General features: G+C 46.6%; 1 protein-coding gene across 1 annotated transcript in view; it reads left to right on the forward strand.

Annotated features, from left to right (window-relative positions):
- Positions 1-5,077: 5,077 nt before the first annotated feature.
- The window catches only part of LOC149443526 (methionine synthase-like), a 157,899-nt gene continuing 141,774 nt past the window's right edge, over positions 5,078-21,202 (forward strand). Inside the window, exon 1 of the mRNA XM_089655590.1 lies at positions 5,078-5,254. Within this exon, the coding sequence (XP_089511716.1) occupies positions 5,221-5,254 (34 nt within the window). The 5' untranslated portion in view covers positions 5,078-5,220. The remainder of the gene's footprint in view (positions 5,255-21,202) is intronic.

Genomic DNA, 21,202 nt, shown 5'->3' on the forward strand with positions numbered 1-21,202 from the left:
AGTGTAATACCCAACTAGTTCTCCCTGGGACTACCTAATCTGTAGATCTTGGAATCCCTTGCTTACATTCTCAAGACAGCCAGGTGGAGGAGGAGAATTTCATCTGGAGTTTGAGGAGGTTCACTAAGAGGACCAAGTGCTGCTTGCGAAGACTGTGCTGATTTGTTTGCCAAGACGTTTGTCCTCCAAAGTTGTACAGTTCCATTGGACATTCCAAATACCCCTAGACCACATCAGAGCTGTTAACCCCTAATAAAACAACAACTGGAAAAACCAAGCTCAAGGGCTGTTTTACTGCCTTTGGATGAAAGTGTGAAAAAGGCATGGTGCTTGGCTGTGCCCTGGCCCTGTTGTTCCCTCTCTGGAACCGAAAAGGGCTCCAGGAGAGAAGAATGCATCATTTCCTTTGCCTGTGTCCAGTAAACACAGACACAGGATGATATCTGATTCGGTACAACCGATCAGCAAGTCCAGGCCAAACCTGCTGATCGGTCTGGATCTGGTGACTTGATTGATGCTGTACCAAATTGTGGTGGGAACAATTTGGGGATGGCCCCTTCCTGTTACAATATGACTGCGCACCAGTGCACAAAGCAAGGTCCACATAGACATGGATGAGAGAGCATGCACAGAGTCCTGACCTCAACCCGATAGAACACCTTTGGGGTGAATTAGAGCGGAGACTGTGAGCTAGGCTTTCTTGTCTGACATCAGTGGCTGACCTCACAAATGTGCTTCTGGAAGAATGGTCAAACACTCCTATAGACCAGGGCTCTCCAAACTATGGCCCTCCAGGTGTTGAGGAACTGCAAGTCCCATGAGGCCTTGCAAGACTCTGACAGCCACAGGCAAGACTCCCAGAGGAAGAGGCATGATGGAACTTGTAGTACTTCAACAGCTGAAGGCCATAATTTGGAAACCCCTGCTATAGACACACCCCTAAACATTGTGGACAGCCTTCTCAAAAGAGTTGAAACTCTTATACAGTGAAGGAAATAAGTTTTTGACCCCCTGCTGATTTTGAATGTTTGCCCACTCACAAAAAAATCATCAGTCTACAAATCGAATGGTAGGTATATTGTAACACTGAGAGACAGAATAGCAACAAAAAATTCAAAAGAAATGCATGGCTAACAAATTATGCACTGATTTGCATGTTCATGAGGGAAATAAATATTTGATCATACAGCAGGATTTCAGGCTACCAGGTGTCTTTCATACAGGTAACAAGCTGATATTAGAAACAGTCTCTTAAAGGAATGCTACTAATCTCATTTTGTTACCTGTATAAAAGACACCTGTCCACAGAGCAATCAAACAATCAGATTCCAAACTCTCCACCATGGCAAAGAGCTGTCCAAGGATGTCAAGGACAAGATTGAAGACCTACACAAGGCTGGACTGGGCTACCAAACTATCACCAAGCAGCTTGGTGAGAAAATGACAACAGTTGGTGCAATCGTTCCCAAATGGAAGAAACACAAAACATTGTCAATGATCTACAGGCAGCTGGGACCACAGCCACCAAGAAAACAATTGGTAACACACTATGCCGATAAGGATTGAAATCATGCAGTGCCCACAAGGTCCCTCTGCTCAAGACAACACATGTCCAGGCCCGTCTGAAGTTTGCCACTGAACATCTGAATGATGCAGAGTAGGACTGGTTGAAAGTGTTGTGGTCAGATGAGACCAAAATCGAGCTCTTTGGCATCAACTCAACTTGCCATGTTTGGAGGAGGAGGAATGCTGCCTATGACCCCAAGAACACCATCCCAACTGTCAAACATGGTGGTGGAAACATTCTGCTTTGGGAGTGTTTTTCTGCTAAGGGGACAGGACAACTGCACCGCATCAAAGGGACAATGTACCATCAAATCTTGAGTGAGAACCTTCTTCCCTCAGCCAAGGCATTGAAAATGGGTCGTGGATGGGTGTTCCAGCGTGACAATGACCCAAAACATACAGCCAAGGCAACAAAGGAGTGGCTCAAGAAGAAGCACATTAAGGTCCTGGAGTGGCCTACCCAGTCCCCAGACCTTAATCTGATTGAAAATCTGGAGGGAGCTGAAAGTTCGAGTTGCCAAACGTCAGCCACCAAACCTTAATGACTTGGAGAGGATCTGCCAAGAGTGGGTCACAATCCCTCATGAGATGTAAACCTGGGGCCAACTACAGGAAAACGTTTGACCTCTGTGATAGCCAACAAGGGATTTGCCACCAAGTACTAAGTCATGTTATGTGAAAGGGATCAAATATGTATTTCCCTCATGAACATGCAAATCAGTGCATAATTTGTTAGACATTAATTTCATTTGAATGTTTTGTTGCTCTTCTGTCTCTCAGTGTTACAATACACCTACCATTCGATTTTTAGACTGATCATTTCTTTGTGAGTGGGCAAACATTCAAAATCAGCAGGGGATCAAATACTTATTTCCTTTACTGTAGCTGCAAAGGGTGGGCCAACTGAATATTGAACCCTACGCACTAAGACTGGGATGCCATTAAAGTTCATGTGCATGTAAAGACAGGCGTCCTAATACGTTTGGCAATATAGTATATATGTTACTATGCCTGTACCTGTTTCCCTGCTGCAGTAAATGTACTGTAGCAGGGCAGCAAGCTGTTAAATTGTACAGGCTTGGCAGTCATAGCTAGGCGCTCACAGGTAGAAAGAACAGCAGCAGGATGCACCGTGCCTAGTTACCCATGAAAATGTAGCTTAAAGCTGGGTACACACAGATTGAATTGAACCAGCTGAATTTTGATCTGTGTATGGTTAGAATGGTTTGACAAAATCCGGCTTCTGATGAACATTCCTGCTGGAAGACCTTTATTGACCAGTGGTCTGTAGCCAATAGCTGCAGTGCCGATCAGTGTATTCAGATAGTGGAGGAGTCCCTGCGGTCAGAATACAATAGCTCACATAGCTAGATCTATTGGGGTGCTGGGGTGGGCTGTGCCTCCCCAAATTTCAGTTGTCCCCCCTCCCCCAACCACTTCTACACCCCTGATGCTGTGCCCAGCCATCTCTTGCTCTGTTATTCTGACCAGGGTCTTTCACAGTTCAGGACTGCAACACAGAAACAGACTACACACTGTACAGACTGTGACTGTGTGTAATGGAATCCAATTTCAGCTATGTGCTGTATGGAGAGGAGGAGCTATTGCCGGCTGGGAGAAATATCTGCTGAGTGCACTGCTAGAAGTGACCTCTGCCCTGCCAGCGGGGATCCCTGGCCTGCCAGCAGTGATCCCTGTTCTCTGCCCTGCATGCGACCCCTATTCTGTCTCCTGTCAGTGGTGCCCCCTTTCCTCTCTCCTGTCAGCAGTGATCCTTTTCCTCTCTCCTGTCAGCGGTGACCCTCATCCTCTCTCCTGTCAGCGGTGACCCCTGTCCTCTCGTCAGCAGTGACCCCTGTCCTGCCAGCAGTAATCCCTGGGCTCCATCCTGCTGATCCCTGCCCTCTGCCCTACCAAATCCTGCAGTTTCATTTTGAACTCCCATCCCTTGCCCTACTGACCCACTGTACACTGCCCTACAAACTAATAGTCCCTGTTCACTGCCCTACATATTGCTGGCCCAATCCTCTGCCCTGCTGATTCTTTGCATTGGCTTGCTGACCTCCCATTATCTGGCCCCCTGGCCTTTTCTTTACTGCACCTTTACATCAGACAGGCTAGATATGGCCCTGATACCACAGCCGGGAGGATTTCAGCATCCACCTCACTTGGGTTGAATGAAGGAATCTGATTTTTTTTTCATTCACTCTGCTGGTTGAACGAAAAAATAACTAAGCTGTGTACCCAGCTTAACCGCTTGCCCTCTGCCCTATAGCCGATATACTGCTACTGGGCAGTACGGATGCGCAAAATCACAAATATAAACATGATTTGCATTTCCGGCTAGGGAGCATGTGTGTGTGCCGCCCTACCCGTGGCCGCTATTGGCTGCTGGGGATATCAATCACCGGGTCCCAGGACGTACTTGGTGATCGTTGGCAATGCTCACAGGGGAGAGACCTGTGTGTAAACAACAAAGCACAGCAGTGTAGAGAAATACAAAGCAGCATGTCTCCCAAGTAAAACAGTACACAATGTAAAACACACACAGCACACTGTTAACCTTCTTGCCCAGTGTCATTAACACAGTGATCAGTGCTAATAAAAAGCACTGGCATTGTACTAGTGTCACTGGGGATGTCAGTGGCAATTAAGTCAGTTCCCACCCAATATCAGAATGTCCGCTGCAGTCCCGCTATAAGCTGCTGATCGCTGCCATTACTAGTATACCAAAAAAAGAGAGAAATTCCAGTAAACATGCTGCCATTTGTAAATGCTATAACTTTCACGTAAACCATTTAATATACACTTATTGGGATTTTTTTTTAGCAAGGACATGTAGCAGAATACATTTTGGTCTAAATTTATGAAGAAATTTGTGTTTTTTTAAATTATATTGGATATGTTTTGTAGAAAAATGTCATTGTTTTTTTTCCAAAATTGTCTTTTTTTTTGATGGCCCAACAAATAAAAAATGCAGTGGTAATCAAATACCAGAGAAAGAAAGCTCTATTTGTAGGAAAAAAAGCACATACATTTAATTTATGTACAGCGTTGCATGACCGCGCAATTGTCATTTAAAGTAAGGCAGCGCCACAGCGCAAAAAATTACCTGGTCAGGAAGGGGGGTAAATCCTCTGGAAGGCAAGTGGTTAATGCAAGTATATGGTAAGACAGACACTTAACAGGAATATGAGATATTGGATTAACACACATTTAACTAAAAAAAAAAAATAGGGGTTGTATGTATTGGTTGACGAATGGCACCACAGCATTTCAACCATTAGAATGTGCGCCACGCTTGAATCGTATGCAATAGACCGGTATCAACAAATACCCATTGTCAAGACGCGTCCGCAAATATATATTTCCGAACATTATTTGGTCCTCAAATTCCCTTTCACAACCACGCTAATCGCCCGCCCCCATCGTAGTATACGAGGCTTGGAAAATAAATCCCACCCACCTTTCGTTGCCCATTGGCTTCTTGTACTGAGCATGCTCAGAGAGTTTGAGCACGCTAGACGCAGTCACGGAAAGTGTGAGTGAGCATAAACTGTGATCTGGTTGATAGTTAGTGTACGGTATCTTCGTTCAGTTCTGAGACAAGTGCTTCTGGTTCGGACAGCTACGTGTGCAAGCTGACTCTTCGCAATGCCGCCTACCATTCATCAGTCTGGTGATGCAGGTAATGGACTACTGCTCTGTAGGCTGTGTCTGTACAGAGTTCTCTTGCATGCTTACAAGTTTGTGTACTTCTTCTGTATGTGTCTATTGTTCATTGATGTAAATATGTGTCGCTATTATTGGCATAAGTGTGTGTGTTTTATAAGATCAGTTTATTTGCTCTTATTTTAGTTTTGTAATTTTATGTTACTGGTCGAGAAATACGACTGGGATACCATGCTTTCTCAGCTGCTAAAATACACTATGCATTTAAAGGTGTGTGTTGTTTTGTTTGTGTGTGGGTTTTTATTATTATTATTATTATTCTAAAGATTTTAAGTCATGTTTATAGAGTGTGTCCTTCCCCCTCTTCCTTTTTTTTTTAAATTTAAATTCTAATGCAAGGCAGCAAAATAATCCAGTTTTTAAGTAGCATACTTTACCTTTGCTCCATTGCTTATTGATAAGGATAACACATGGCTGGAATTTCATGTGCATGACCGGCAGATGCCAGCTTAAAGCGGAACTCCACCCAAAAGGGGAAGTTCCGCTTTAAGCCTTTGTCCCCCGCTCCCCATTAAGGATTGGCACCTTTTTAGGTTAGCGGGTACCCGAATTTGACAGGTACCCGTACCCACTTCTGCTGCGATCACCTACGTCAGGCATGTCCAAAGTCCGGCCCGCGGGCCATTTACGGCCCGGGTGTCAGTTTAATACGGCCCTCCAACAGCCCTCCCTGCTCTGTGTAATGTGGCCCTCCCTTCTATGGCAGACAGTCTTCTGCTTGAGAGCAGAGGGCAGTGCGCATGCCTGACTGCGGCGCGTTCTCCCTGGTCTGTGTAAATGCGGCTGTCGCACGGCCCTCCCTTCTGTGGCAGACAGTCTTCTGCTTGAGAGCAGTGCGCATGCGTGACTGCGCCGCGCTGGGAGCGACAGAGGGCGGTGACGTCAGGGCCGGGCTTCCAGCGTGAAGTGTGTTTCTCTTCCCCTCCTGCTGCTGAGCAGAGACTTCAGCTCCAGCTACCTTTTTCACCCTTCACATTAGTGCAGGTAAGTTTTTTTTTTTTTTTTTTTTTTTTTTTTTTTTTTTTTTTTTTTTTTTTTTAAATTTATTTTCAATACATTGTGAAAACTCAGCTGTCAGTTGATCTTAATGTTATGAAATGAAAAGTATGTCGTTTGCAATTAACTTGGCATAAAATAATTTATTTGCATTTCATTGTAATGGTTCAAAGAATGTACGGAAAAATGTTCGGCCCTCCACCACACCATGTTCACTTCATCCAATCTGGCCCTCTTTGAAAAAAGTTTGGACACCCCTGACCTACGTGATCGGAAGCAGAAGTTGTCCTCAAACCCCCCCCCCCCCCCCCCGTAGTCTTCTGGGACACTTGACCGGTCCCAGAAGATTACGTGGCCATTCACAAAGCTCAACGCTTCTCGCGCATGAGCAACGGGCACTCGGCTGTGAAGCTGCAAGCTGTTACAGCCGGGTGCCCGCAATGAGGATGCTGGCGCCAGGGGAAGAAGACGGAAGACGGCCAGTGAAACCAGCGGTGGTGAGGGCACCGCTGGATCAAGGGACAGGTAAGTATTGGCATTTTAGCTTTTGTAGCTGCTGAATTTTTTTTTTTTTTTTTTTCAGGTTGAACTCCGCTTTAACTTCTTGCTGCACATACAAGTCCTCATGCACACTAGACGGTTTTACAGCTGCTGTTTTTAGCTTTTGATGTTTCTTTCTACAGCCAGTAAACTCCCCAACATGTTATCCTACGTGTCCATGCACACATAGACTGTAATTGTAATCAGCATTTGTGGCCAGAAAGTGAGCTTTAAGGCTATGTCCACATATGTGCAGGAGTGTATGAGGTGCTGCACAGAAAACATGCGAGGGTGATACTAATTCTTAATCTTAGTGGCACCCCCATGCACTGAAAAATGTAGTGCAGTTCCCCCACAGATGGAATTGCATGGTGCAAAAGCACAATGAGACTTCCATGCACCCACCCTTTTAAAAAAAAAAAAAAGGCACAGGGATCTTTTCCCTGCAGAAAATGCAGGGCCGGTAGCTCATTCAAATACATGGACAGCTTTGCCCTTGCAATGGTGGCACGCAAAGCAGAATACCTGAGAACTGGGCCTAACACCCAAACGGCAGAAGTTTATGTGCTAAGAGTGTGCTTACTGCACATTCCCAGCACAGTGACTGAGCTGTCATAGGCAGCTCATGCTTTCTAAGGCCCCGTTCACATCTGGTGATATGGGATCATAGGCAGAATCGCCACGATTCTGCCAGTGATTCCTAATCACACTGCAGTACTGGCAAAATGCACTGTGCAAACTTCATACAATGCAGATTGCTGCGATTTGCCACAAGACAATCATGGCAAAGCCGCACTCCATTTAAGTGCCAATTAAAATGTTATGGCACCTAAACATGCATGGCACACTTTGCCACAATTGCAATAAGATTTGGAATCGCGGGCAGAATTGTAGACATTCTGTCTGTGATCCCAAATCGCTACATGTGAATGGGGCCTAAGTAATCATTATTTTAGCTGCTGAGACTGGCTGTCACATTGCCAGGAGCCAATCAGTGGTCAAGTGATTAGGCATATCATTGTGTCTCCTTGGAGTAATAGCCCAGTTAAATGCACACTGGGCAGGCAGGAATTAACCTGATGAACAGTATTCTACTTTGCATTTTGTAAAATAAAGTGGTACTATAGTCTTGCAGTGTTTTTTTTTTTTTTTTTTTTTTTTTTTTTTAAGAAAAAACGTCATATTTACCTGCACTGTGCAGTAGTTTTGCACAGAGCAGCCTGGATCCTCCTCTTCTCGGGTCCCCCACCAGTGCTCCTGGCCCCTCCCTCCTGTCAGGTGCCCCTATAGCAAACAGCTTCCTATTAGGGCACCCGAGCAAGTGTGCTCCTGAGCCACGGCTCTGTGTCCATCCACACAGAGCTGCGGCTTGGCCCTGCCTGATTTGCTCACTGGCTGTGATAGACAGCAGCGGGAGCCAATTGCTCCCACTGCTGTCTCAGCCAATCAGAAGTGAGAGTTCCTGGATAATGGAGGCTCTCATGGACATTGCTGGATTGGGATGGGGCTCCAGTAATTGTTGGGGGGGGGGGGGGGGGCACTGCTACAAACAGGTTTTTTACCTTCATGCATACCCTTTACAATCACTTTAAAATATATATTTTTTTTAAGCATTTTTACTTTTCAGCTTTTCTTCAAACCTGCCTAAAATGTGTGTGTGTGTGTGTGTGTGTGTGTGTGTTTATTTCTATAGAAATTCTATCTTTTTCTTTTTGATAAACATTTTGCTCAGCTGCTTGCAGGGGCGCACTGACCACTCATGTGACCCCCGGACAGTAAGAGAAAATGGGGGCCCCCTGTGCCCCGCCTACACTCAAGCCACACCCACAACACCCAACCTACATATTGCAGCTCAGCTGCATAGAAGGGGCATTTAATTATTTACTGCAGCAAAGACTGCATGAATGTTCCCGGCTTCTTTTCATAGAAGTCACTGGGCTCTTCCAGGTTTAAAAATGGCTGCCTTGTGGGGGAAGTGAAAGAGAGAGGGGAGTGAGAAGGTGAAAAAGAGGAGGGGGGTGTGTGTGAGAGAGAGAGAGGAGGAGGAGTGAGAGATAGATAAAGGGATGAGAGAAGAGGGGTGTGTTTTAAATTGCGCTAAAAATTGGGTATGGCTTAAAATGGTGTGTGGTTAAATAGAGTCTGAAATGACATATAGTGCAGAATGAATTAATGTTACATAGGGAATGTACAGTATGGAGTGTATGACAGTGGGTAGTATGTACAAGGAGAGGAGTGCGGAGTGTATGGTGTCAGGAGGTGGTGTCAGTAGTTCTTCATTTTTGTTTAGTATTTTTTTTTTGTACAATTTTATAATTTTTTTTTACAAATTAATATTTTATTATTTTTAGAATTTTCTTTCAAAATGCTTTCTGGTGGCCAGTGGATGGTGTCAGTAGAGCAATGGTGTGGGTGTCAGAATTTTTTTAATTTTTATTATCTAATTTTTTCAATTTTTTTTTACAATTTATTTCTGTATTTTTTTCACAATGATTTTGTGGTGGCAGTGGACAGTGCCAGTAGGGAGTGAACAGGGAGCACTAGTATATTTTGGGCTGTCATTAGATTGGGATGAATAAACAGAACCTGTATCCCCTTATATCGGAAGGAAGGGAATGGATGGAGGGAAGAAAGGAAGAAAGAAAAGGGAGGGAATAGATGGATGAAGGAAGGAAAAGGAGGGAAGGGAGGAAGTTAGGGAGAGAGGGAATGGATGGGGGAAGGAAGGAAGTGAAGGGGAGGAAGGAAGTGGAGGAAGAAAGAAAGGGGAGGGAAGGATGGAAAAAGGAGGGAATGGATGGAAGGAAAGATGGAGGGAGGAAGAAAGGGAAGGGGAAGGAAGGAAAAAGGAGGGAGGGAATAGATGGAGGAAGGAAGGGGAGGAAAGAATGAAGGGAGGGTTCGGAGGAAGGAAGAAAAGGGATGGAGGGAATGGATGGAGAAAGGAATGAAGGAAAGAGAGAAAATGGATGAAGGAAGGGGAGGAAGAAAGGAAAAAAAAAGAGGGAATAGATGGAGGGAGGAAGGAAATGGAAAGGGAATGGATGAAGAAAGAGGAAGGAAGAAGGGGTGGGAGGAAAGACTGAAGGGAGGGGATGGAGGAAGAAAGGGAAAGAAGAAAAGGGAGGGAATGGATGGAGAAAGGAAGGAAAAATAATGGATGGAGGAAGGAAAAGGAGGGCAGGGAGGAAATGGATGGAGAGGGAGGAAGGAAGGAAAGAAAGGAGGGAAGGAATGGATGTTGGAAGGAAGGGGAGGAAAGAATGAAGGGAGGGAATGGATAAAGGAAGGAAGGAAAGGTAGGGAATAGATGAAGTGAGGAGGAAGGAGGGGATGGAGGAAGGAAGGAAGGAAAGAAAATGGATGAAGGAAAAGGAGGGAAGGGAAGAAGTTAGGAAGGAAGTGGAGGGGAGGAAGGAAAGGGAGGGAGGAAGAAATGGGAGGGAAGGATGGAAAAAGGAGGGAGGGGATGGAAGGAAGGAAAGATGGAGGGAGGAAGAAGGGAAGGAAGGAAAAAGGAGGGAGGAAATGGAGGAAAGATGGGGAGGAGAGAATGAAGGGAGGGGACGGAGGAAGGAAGGGAAGGAAGAAAAGGGAGGGAATAGATGGAGGGAAGAAGAAAGGGGAGGGAATGGATGGAGGAAGGAATTAAGGAAAATGAGGGAAGGGAGGAAGTTAGGGAGGGAAGGAATGGATGGAGGGGAAGGAAGGAAAAGGGAAGGAATGGATGGAGGGGAAGGAAGGAAAAGGGAGGGAAGGAATGGATGGAGGGGAAGGAAGGAAAAGGGAGGGAAGGAATGGATGGAGGGGAAGGAAGGAAAAGGGAGGGAAGGAATGGATGGAGGGGAAGGAAGGAAAAGGGAGGGAAGGAATGGATGGAGGGGAAGGAAGGAAAAAGGAGGGAGGGAATGGATGGAAGGAAGGAAAAAGGAGGGAGCGAATGGATGAAGGAAGGGGAGGAAGAATGATGGGAGGGGATGGAGGAAGAAAAGGGAAGGAATGGAGGAAGGAAAGAAAATGGATGGACGAAGTAATGAAGGTGAAGGAAGAAAAGAGGGAATATATGGACGAAGGAAAGAAATGAAAGAATGAAGGATGGGGATGGAGGAAGGAATGAAAGGAGAAGAGGAAAGACTGAAGGAAGGGGAGGTATGGGGGAAGAAAGGAAGGAATGATTGAAGGACGAGGAGGGAGGGAATGAAAAAATGAAGGGAGGGGATAGAGGAAGGAATGAAGGTAAGGAAAGAAGGTAGGAAGAAAATGGATGGAGGAAGGAATCAACAAAGGGGAGGGAAGGAGGATGGAAGAAAAAGGAGGGAGAAAATGGATGGATGGAAGGAAGGAAAGAAAGAAAGGAGGGGAGGAAGGAAGTACGAACAAAAGGAAAGAATTGAAAGGGGAGGGAGGAAAGAATGAAGGGTGGGGATGGAGGAAGGAATGAAGGGAGGGAGAAAGGAAGGGGAGGGAGGGGGGAAGAAAGGAGGGAATGATTGAAGGACGAGGAGGGAGGGAATGAAAAAAATGAAGGGAGGGGATAGAGGAAGGAATGAAGGTAAGGAAGAAAAGGGAAGGAGGGAATGGAGGAAGGAAGGAAGAAAATGAATGGAGGAAGGAATCAACGAAGGGGAGGGAAGGAAGGAAGAAAAATGAGGGAGGAAAGAGAGAGAAGGGGAGGGAAGAAGAACTAAAGGGAGGGAAGGAAGGAAAGAAGGGAAGGGATTGAGGAAGGAAGAAAAGGGAGAGAGGGAATGGACAGAGGAAGGAAATGGATGAAGGGAAGGGAGGGAAGGAAGGAAGGAAGAAAAGGGAGGGAATGGATGGATGAGAGATGACCTGGTACATTCAGAAGCATCACAGATCTGCTGGCTAATCTGGACAGGGGAGGCAGAGCAGATTCTCTCTCCTCTGCTCTGGAGGATGGGGCTGGACACTGTCAGAGAAGACAACGCATCAGGGACCTGCGAAGGGAGACAACGCATCAGGGACCTGCAAGGGGGAGCTGAGGAGCACAGAGGGGGGGCCATGAGGAAAATCCGATGCACAGTCAGGGATGATCGGTGCAGTGGAGGGACAGTGACAGCACCGATTTCACTGCATGATTTCAAGGAGGCAGCTGGAAGTCTCTCCCTCCCGCAGCTGCTTCATTGAAATCCATGTAGGGAGATCGGAGCTGTCACTGTCGCACTGCACCGATCACCTCTGACTTTGTTCCTGATACATATAATCCATGGGGTGGGGAGGTGCAGAGTGTGTGCAGTGAATACCCCGCACCATGGATGATATGCCTCTCACCTTCCCACTGGCACCCTAACCAGCACAGTGTCCGGACCCTTCACCCGACTCACTCTGCCACCACGTGAAGTGACAGATGAGCTACTTCTGGGTGGAGATCTGAGACTGCCTCCTCCTCCGCTCCCCACACTCACTGGACAGTGATCCTCTCACGGGCCCCCTACTGACCCCGGGCCCTCGGGCAATGCCCGAATGGTCAGTCTGCCCCTGGCTGCTTGTCAATCTCATTTGGACTGCTCATTCCCTGGAAATAATAGAGTAACATAAATACTGAACATATTGGTAAGGTGTATCTAAATCTGTTGCAATTCTGGCAGAACGTTTGCAGGCAGACCATACAAAAGAGAATCTTCTACACTTTACACCCTTTTTATTTTTTTTTTGTTTTTTTTTGTTTCCTTTTATGCAGTTAAATACACTGCTAAAAAAATAAAAGGAACACTTTATAAACACATCAGATCTCAACGGGGAAAAAATATTATGCTGGATACTGATATGGACTGGGTAATTAGGAACGTAAGGATGCCCTGAATGAAAATATCAACCTACAGAAGAATGAATTCAAAAGACACCCTGAAAATCAAAGTGAAAAAATTATGCAGCAGGCTAGTCCATTTTGCTGAAATTCTATTGCAGCAACTCAAAATGGTTGTGCATCAGGAATAACCCAGGACCCACTGTAGAGTCTGACAATGGGTCCAAGGATGTCATCCCGACACCTAATGGCAGTCAGGGTGTCATTGTCTAGCCTGTAGAGGTCTGTGCATCCCTCGAAGGATATGCCTCCCCAGACCATCACTGACCCACCATCACAATGGTCATGCTGAACAATGTTACAGGTAGCATAACGTTCTCTATGGCTTCTCTGGACCCTTTCAGGTCTGTCACGTGGTCAGGGTGAACCTACTCTAATCTGTGAAAAGCAAAGGGTGCCAGTGGCGGACCTGCCAATTCTGGTGTTCAATGGCAAATGCCAATTGAGCTCTATGTTGCCGGGCAGTAAGCACAGGGCACACTAGAGGATGTCAGGCCCTCAGGCCACCCTCATGAAGTCTGTTTGATTGTTTGGAGACATTCACACCAGTGGCCTGCTGGAGGTCATTTTGTAGGGCTCTGGCAGTGCTCAGTCCTGTTACTTCTTGCATAAAGGAGCAGATACCGATCCTGCTGATGGGTTAAGGACCTTCTTCGGCCCTGTCCAGCTCTCCTAGAGTAACTGCCTGTCTCCTGTAATCTCCTCCATGCTCTTGAGACTGTGCTGGGAGACACAGCAAACCTTCTGGCAATGGCACGTATTGATGTGCCATCCTGGAGGAGTTGGACTGTCTATGCAACCTCTGTAGGGTCCAGGTATCCCCTCATGCTCCGGTAGTGACACTGACCCAAGGCAAATGCAAAACTAATGAAAAACAGAAAAGATGAGTAGGGAAAAAAAAATGTCAGTCACCTCCCCTGTAAAACCATTCCTGTTTTGGGTGTCGTTTCATTTTTACCAATTTCATTAAAACCAAAACAGCTGAAACTGATAACAGCCCCCTCTGCTACTTAACTGACTGGATCAATATCCCACGAGTTTAATTGACTTGATGCTACACTCATTAAATGTGTTCCTTTAATTTTTTTGAGCAGTGTATAACCCTTATATTACTAATATATCTGCAGGTATTCCTGTTAGACTGCACATAGGAGCTCAGGCGATTGTAGATTAAGCGTTCTAAGAGTTTAGAGGTAAATGGGAGCAGAGAGATGGGTCTTAAGTTTTTCAGGTTGGTGGGGTCCAGGGAGGGCAATTGCTCCAGCGCACGACTGTCCTTTAAGATTTCTGGTGTCGTCAGTCTGCCAAGGTTGTAATGGTTGGGGCCTGATGCTTTGTGTTAGAGGAGCAAGTGAGTCTAGTGTGGATGAAAGCAAACTGCTGTAGACAGTAGTGGCTAGGTGAGGGCATGACAGGGGAGAGATTCTGTCATAGAGTTGGTCAGTTGCAGAGTGGAAAGGAGCAGGGTTCAAGTTGTGAAGGTTTCTGCAGGTAATTGTTTGTTGCTTGGGGGGATAAAGGTTTGAAGATGAGGACAATGTGAAGGTGATGAGATTGTAATCAGAGAGAGGAAAGGGAGTGTTTTGTGAGGTTGTAGGGAGTGCAAAGATGGAAGAAAACAAGGTCTAATGTATTCCCATCAGAGTGAGTGGAGGACTGTATACATTGTGCTAATGCAAAAGATGAGGTTAGGTTGAAGAGTTGGGATGTAGCCCGGTTGTTGACATTAACGGGGATGTTACAATCTCCAAGAATGATAGTGGGTAGTTCAGAGGAGAGAAAGTAGGGTAGCCAGGCAGAGAAATCGTCAAGAAAGCGTGACACTGGTCCAGGAGGCCAATAGATCACTGCAATCCTCCAAGTAATGGGAGAAAACAGCCGAATGCAGTGAGTCTCGAAAGAAGAGAAGCATAGAGAGGGAGGGTTAGGGAGGACTTGAAAGGTGCTCAGTGGGGATAGAAGCAAACCAACCCCACCTCCTTTCTGACCACTGGGTCTGGGTAAGTGGGTCCAGAGAAGGCCTCCATAGGAAAGTGCTGCGGGAGAAGAAGAATCTGCTGCTTGAAGCCAGGTTTCTGTAATTGCTACTAGGTTAAGGGAGTGGGAGACAAAAAGGTCATGGACAGAGGTGAGCTTATTGCAGACAGTGGGCATTCCAGAGTGCACATGAAAAAGGGAGGGTGGTTTTTTGGAGCATGGGGATTGATATTAAATTGAGGGGATTGCGGCTATTCCTGGAGGAAGGAGGGTGGCTGGTGTGGGGATGAGATATTGGAGGACCAGGATTTGGGGCGATATCCCCAGAGGTTAGGAGAAGAAGGGTGAGGAAAGTAACATGAAAGCGGGATATACACAAGTGTAAATGCCTTCCAGTCCTGGTGTTTGAGACAGCAGGTGAGTGAAGTATCAGCAGGAGGTGATGAGAGCAGTAGTAGGAAGATGGTACCGGTGAGGGTGAGATGTGTAATCTTTGGGGTGGAGCAGAGGGGTAAGGAAAGGAGATTTTGGGAACGCAGGATAGTAATATGAAAAGGAGTAGAGACGGCATATTTATATTTCAATATTTTTATTGAGAAACAAGCATATAGATGCATAAAATGAGATGGCAAACAAAAAAGCCCACCTACATGGTAGAACGAGATATAAAAGCAGAATCATAATACTTATAGGCACACAAAAAGATTATCAAAAGATGGCATTACAAATACACACAGAGTGCCATAACCATCAAGTCGTACAGATTTCATAAATCAATAAACAGAAGTTGAACCGAAGGAATGAACCAAGAGTGACAGAAATAATTCAGCAAATAAAATAGAAAAAGAGAGAAAAAAGAGAAAAGAAAGCGGAAAGGACTCCTAAGGGGAAGAAAGGAAATAAGAGGGGGGGGGGGGGGTCAACTGCCAGACTCTCGCGATACAGTAATGTAATTAATCCAAGGCTCCCAAGTCCTCTCAAATCTGGACATATCGTCATTGACAATACTCGTCAGTTTATCGTTAACCATTATCCAGTTAAGTTTTTGTTTCACCCTGGCTAGCGGGATCAAGGATTGTTTCCAACTTCTAGCTATGGTAATGCGAGCCGCCAGTAACATATATAAAATTAATGTAGTCGATTTTTTTGGGGACATCAGAGGGTAGTATATTGAACAAAACCACTTCTGGTGATCTACGGATATTAACTCCTGTTACTGAATAAATAAAATTGAATATGCGGATCCAGAACCTACTCCCAACTGGACATTTCCACCATACGTGGAACATGGTACCCTCTTGACCACAGCGTCAGAAACAGCTAGATGACACGGAAGGATATATTATGGATAGGCGAGCAGGAGCCAAATACCATTTGAAGTAGCGTTTTATAGTTGGATTCAACAACCTCAGTGTTAATCGAGATTGTTAGGGATCGCCGCATGCGCACTGAGTGATGTGGGCGCGCGCCGGGCACCAATGACAGCGCAGGGTGCGGTATTTAAATCGCCCTGATCTGTCATTGAATGCCGTTCGGTCTATTCTGTTCCTGTGTTACCTGATTACTGTGAGTACTTACCTGGATTGTCTGACCTTGCTGTTTTCTCCTGCCCTGACCTCTGGCTTGCCTGACCTCTCTCCTGGATGCCCCCTGTTTATTCTGACATACTGTTGCTGACCTGGCGTGTGACCGACTACTCTATCCCTGAGACCCTGTATCGACTACCGTGAGTTAAACAGGGTCACGATTAAGAATCGTTATCCGTTGCCCCTGGTCCCCGAACTCTTTCAGAGTCTGAAGTCCGCAGCCATCTTCACAAAATTGGATTTAAGGGGTGCTTATAATCTGGTACGCATAAGGGAGGGGGACGAATGGAAAACAGCCTTCCGCACTTGTTTTGGGCATTTTGAATACCTGGTTATGCCTTTTGGACTCTGCAATGCCCCGGCCACATTACAGCACTTTATAAATGATATTTTTAGGGACTATCTGGATGTTTTTGTAGTCGTTTATCTCGATGACATACTGATATTTTCCCCCTCACTTGAGACGCATCGGGAACACGTGGCAAAGGTATTAGAGCGTTTGCGCCTACACGGATTATATGCCAAGGCAGACAAATGTAGTTTTGAGCAACGCAGTATTGCCTTTCTGGGTCTGATCATTTCTACCACGGGGGTCGCAATGAATCCTCAGGTCTCAGCAATTCTGGAATGGCCAATTCCTACAGATAAGAAGGGGGTCCAACGCTTTGTTGGTTTTGCGAACTTTTATAGGAAGTTTATTAAGAACTTCTCAGGTCTGGTCTCCCCCATTACGCAGTTGACCAAACAAGGAATCCGCTTTAGATGGACACCTGAGGCCCAGGAGCCCTTTGAGGCCCTGAAAACTTTATTCACCACAGCCCCCATTCTCGGTCATCCGGAGGCGTCACTGCCATACGTGCTGGAAGTAGACGCATCGGAGAATGCAGTGGGGTCCATTCTGTCCCAGAGGAAAGGCATGAAGGAACTTTTACACCCAGTGGCATTCTTTTCAAGAAAATTGACCCCGGCCGAGAGAAACTATGACATTGGCGACCGAGAACTGTTGGCTATCAAAACAGCACTAGAGGAGTGGAGATATCTTCTGGAAGGCGCCACGCATCCAATTCTGATCTTCACTGATAATAAAAATTTAGAGTATCTGAGGACAGCAAAACGCTTACGACCACTCCAGGCAAGATGGGCACTTTTCTTCTCCCGCTTTTCGTTTCATATAACGTACCGACCTGGATCTAAGAATACCAAGTAGACGCGCTCTCACGCATGTTTGAGGACCCAGAAGAAGAGCCCAGGCCGGATACCATTCTCTCTTCAGGAAACTTTCTGGCTCTCCAAACAGAGCTTCGCTCTAAATTGCAGGACGCATCTGTGACCATGTCAGCCCCATCCGGGGTGTCCCTCCAGAACAAGGGGGGACTCTTATGGAAGGAAGGGTTGATCGCGGTACCAGAAGGAGTCCGAACACTGGTCCTGGGACATTGTCACGACCATCCGATGGCAGGGCACTTTGGCTTGGCAAAGACTCGGGATCTTCTCAAGCGTTCGTTTTTGTGGCCGAATATGACCAAGGACTGCGAACGTTATGTCAAGTCCTGTGCCGTCTGCCAAAGAAACAAGTCTCCTAGAAATAAGGCCTGGGGGCTACTACGCCCATTGCCAATACCCGATCGGCCCTGGCAAATGATTGCCATGGATTTTATAGTCGAGCTACCCCCGTCCCAGGGCCACACCGCCATCCTCGTGGTTGTTGACCATCTGTCAAAGATGGCTCACTTCCTACCCCTGAAGAATACCCCGTCGACACTTGAAACAGCACAAATCTTCATACGAGAAGTGGTAAGATTACATGGAGTTCCAGAAGACATCGTCTCAGATCGTGGAGTTCAATTTACCTCCAAATTTTGGAAAGCCTTATGTAAGGCGTTGGGTATCAAACTTTCCCTCTCCTCCGCATTTCACCCACAGACCAATGGGCAGACAGAGAGGACTAACCAGACCCTGAAGCAGTATCTGAGATGCTATACGTCCTTCCTACAAGACGATCGGCTGACACTTCTACCCTTGGCAGAATTCGCCTATAACAACGCAAGTCACTCAGCCACGGGGCAGGCCACGTTTTTTGCAAATTACGGGTTTCTTCCCATTTTTCTTCCTGACCTGGTCGTCGAGAGTGCAGTTCTGGCTACTCAAGACACACTGTCCTTCTCTACCAATAATAAGCTACTTCAGGAAGCCATCTCTAGAGCCCAGGAAGATAACAAGAGGGCCTTTGATAAGAAGCGAAGAGGGGAACTGATGTTTCAACCTGGGGATAAGGTCTGGTTGGCAACAACTAACTTAAAAATGTTGTGTCCATCGAAAAAATTAGGACCAAAGTTTGTTGGTCCTTTTTCGTGTGAAACGAATGATCAATAAAGTGGCATATGAGCTCATCCTCCCGGAAACCTTTAGAATCCACCCGGTGTTCCATGTGTCACTACTGAAACCAGTTTTTCCGGATCGGTAGTCCAGACCCCCAGAAGCTGTAACCATCGAAGAACAAGAAGAATTTGAGGTGGAAGCAATTCTTAAATGCCGAAGGAGGGGGGCCAGACTCAGTGCTTGATTAAATGGAAAGGCTACGGTCCAGAAGACAATTCCTGGGAACCGGCCCAAAATGTTCATGCCCCCAGACTTGTCCGAGAGTTTCTTCGTGACCACCCGTGGTGGAGGGATCGGGTGGGCATCCGGAGGTTGCCCGTAGGCTGGGGCAATGTCAGGGATCGCCGCGGCGCTGGTCCCGGCGCTGGCGCAATGCGCCGCCTCACACAGGAATGCGGGCACTAGGTCCGGGCCGGCCGCGGTAAGCTCACGCATGCGCACTGAGTGACGCAGGCACGAGCCGGGCACCAATGACAGCGCAGGGCGCGGTATTTAAATCGCCCTGAACTGTCATTGAATGCCGTTCGGTCTATTCTGTTCCTGTGTTACCTGATTACTGTGAGTACTTACCTGGATTGTCTGACCTTGCTGTTTTCTCCTGCCCTGACCTCTGGCTTGCCTGACCTGTCTCCTGGATGCCCCCTGTCTATTCTGACATACTGTTCCTGACCTGGCGTGTGACCGACTACTCTCTGCCCTCTGTTTTGTACCTCGCAGACCCCACGGTTTCCGACCCGGCTTGTTTGACCCAGCACCTGCTCATCCATCCCGTCGGGACCTCCCAACCTCCTCACATCAGGCTCTTCCTCTGCGGGAGCCCTCGGCGGATACCTCTACTAGTGGTGGGTGTGCCCAGTAGTCGCGACCTGGTCGCAGAGCGCTCCAAGTCCACCCCCACCATCAGGGGCCCTGGTGAACAAGTGCTCTGGGACTTAGATTCCGCATTCTGGAAGCACCTCATCGGTGGATTGCTAGAGGTACCGCCGGGCAGTCCCTTACAGAGATCTTCGATAGAGTATGGGCCGCATTCCGCCAAGTATCTAAATCTAAGGAACTATTTAAATCCCGCTCCCATTGGGTCATGTAGGATAATTTTGTGAGGGAATCAACCAATGAAGCATAAATAATGGATAAACGACCACGCATCATCCCACTTGCCCCACAGGAGACCTCGAAAGAAGTAAGCGCACAAGGTTCTGTGAGTAATCTAAGCTTGCTCTTGATAAAAGAGCAAAGTTGGTGATAGCGGAATATTTCTTCACGAAGCATCTTATAATTGGTCACAAAATAATGAGAAGACCGAGGATGAACCCCATCTAAATAGTCTCCGATACGTAACAACCCCTTATTAATCCACCACTGGAACCTCGCGAAAGATAGACCTGGGGCAAACTCAGGATTACCAAACAACGGGGTATGCGGAGAGGAGAAAGGTTTACGAGCTCGCCATCTATCCCACAGCGATTTAATGAGTAGGATAGAGTAGGACACAGAATAGGACGACGCAATCCACTGGGAAGCCACATGAGTACCAATAGCATATGGACGGCACGAAAGGGCCTCAATCCCAACCCATTAAGGGACATATCCCCTGGCCGTGGTACACGATAGCTGTGCTATTTGGGCTGCCTGAAAGTATGCTAAAAGATTAGGGAGTCCCAAACCGCCATGCCTCTTCAAAGAAAATAAGGTAGATTTATTAAGCCTAGGGCGTTTTCCCTTCCACACAAATCTAGAGACTGCTGCTTGTAGTAATAACAGTTCCCGTTTGGGGATCATGATTGGTAGCGTTCTGAAATAGTACAATAATCTTGGTAGAAAGGTCATTTAATAGAATTAATTCTACCGAACCAGGGAAGTGAGAGATCCTTCCAGTCTAGTAAGTCATTTTTAAGTCGTTTGAAAAGCGGGAGATAGTTGGCCTTATATAACGTCGATATAGATTTCGTGAGGAGAATCCCCAGATAGGGGAGAGAACCAGGGGCCCGCTGAAAATCAAAATTTTCCCGGCAGTATCGAACCTCCGAATCGGGTAACGAGATATTTGAAGCAACCGTTTTAGATGAGTTGAGCGTAAGACCGGAGGCCTCAGAAAACCGATGAAACAAATGGATGAGACCAGGTAGAGACGTTCAAGGATTAGATATGTACATAAGAACATCATCAGCAAATAGGGCACATTTATGACCACGTTGACCACAGGTAACACCAGAGATAGTGGGATCAGCGAGAATAGCAATTGCAAGTAGTTCCATTGCCAATGCAAAGAGCAATGGAGAAAGAGGACATCCCTGTCTAGTCCCTCGTTCTATCGAAAAAGGGACTGATTGATATCCACGAATGGAAACTTGAGCGGACGGAGTAGAATAGAGGGCCCGCAACAGTGTCGTAAAATAAGGGCCAAACCCAAATTTGTCTAACGTTCGAAACAAATAGTCCCAGGACAGACTGTCGAATGCCTTCTGAATATCCAGTGACAGTAGTAGAATCTCCCTCTTGTGGAGATCCATCCCAATTGGACTGCACAGCTGACAGCAAAGCTATAGTCCATCTAATTTGGACCGATGTTTGTCGACCGCTTATGAATCCTGATTGGCCA

The sequence above is a fragment of the Staurois parvus genome, unplaced genomic scaffold (assembly GCF_062004578.1).
Source record: "Staurois parvus isolate SC_StPar_1 unplaced genomic scaffold, SC_StPar_1.0 ptg000852l, whole genome shotgun sequence".
Taxonomy (NCBI): domain Eukaryota; kingdom Metazoa; phylum Chordata; class Amphibia; order Anura; family Ranidae; genus Staurois; species Staurois parvus.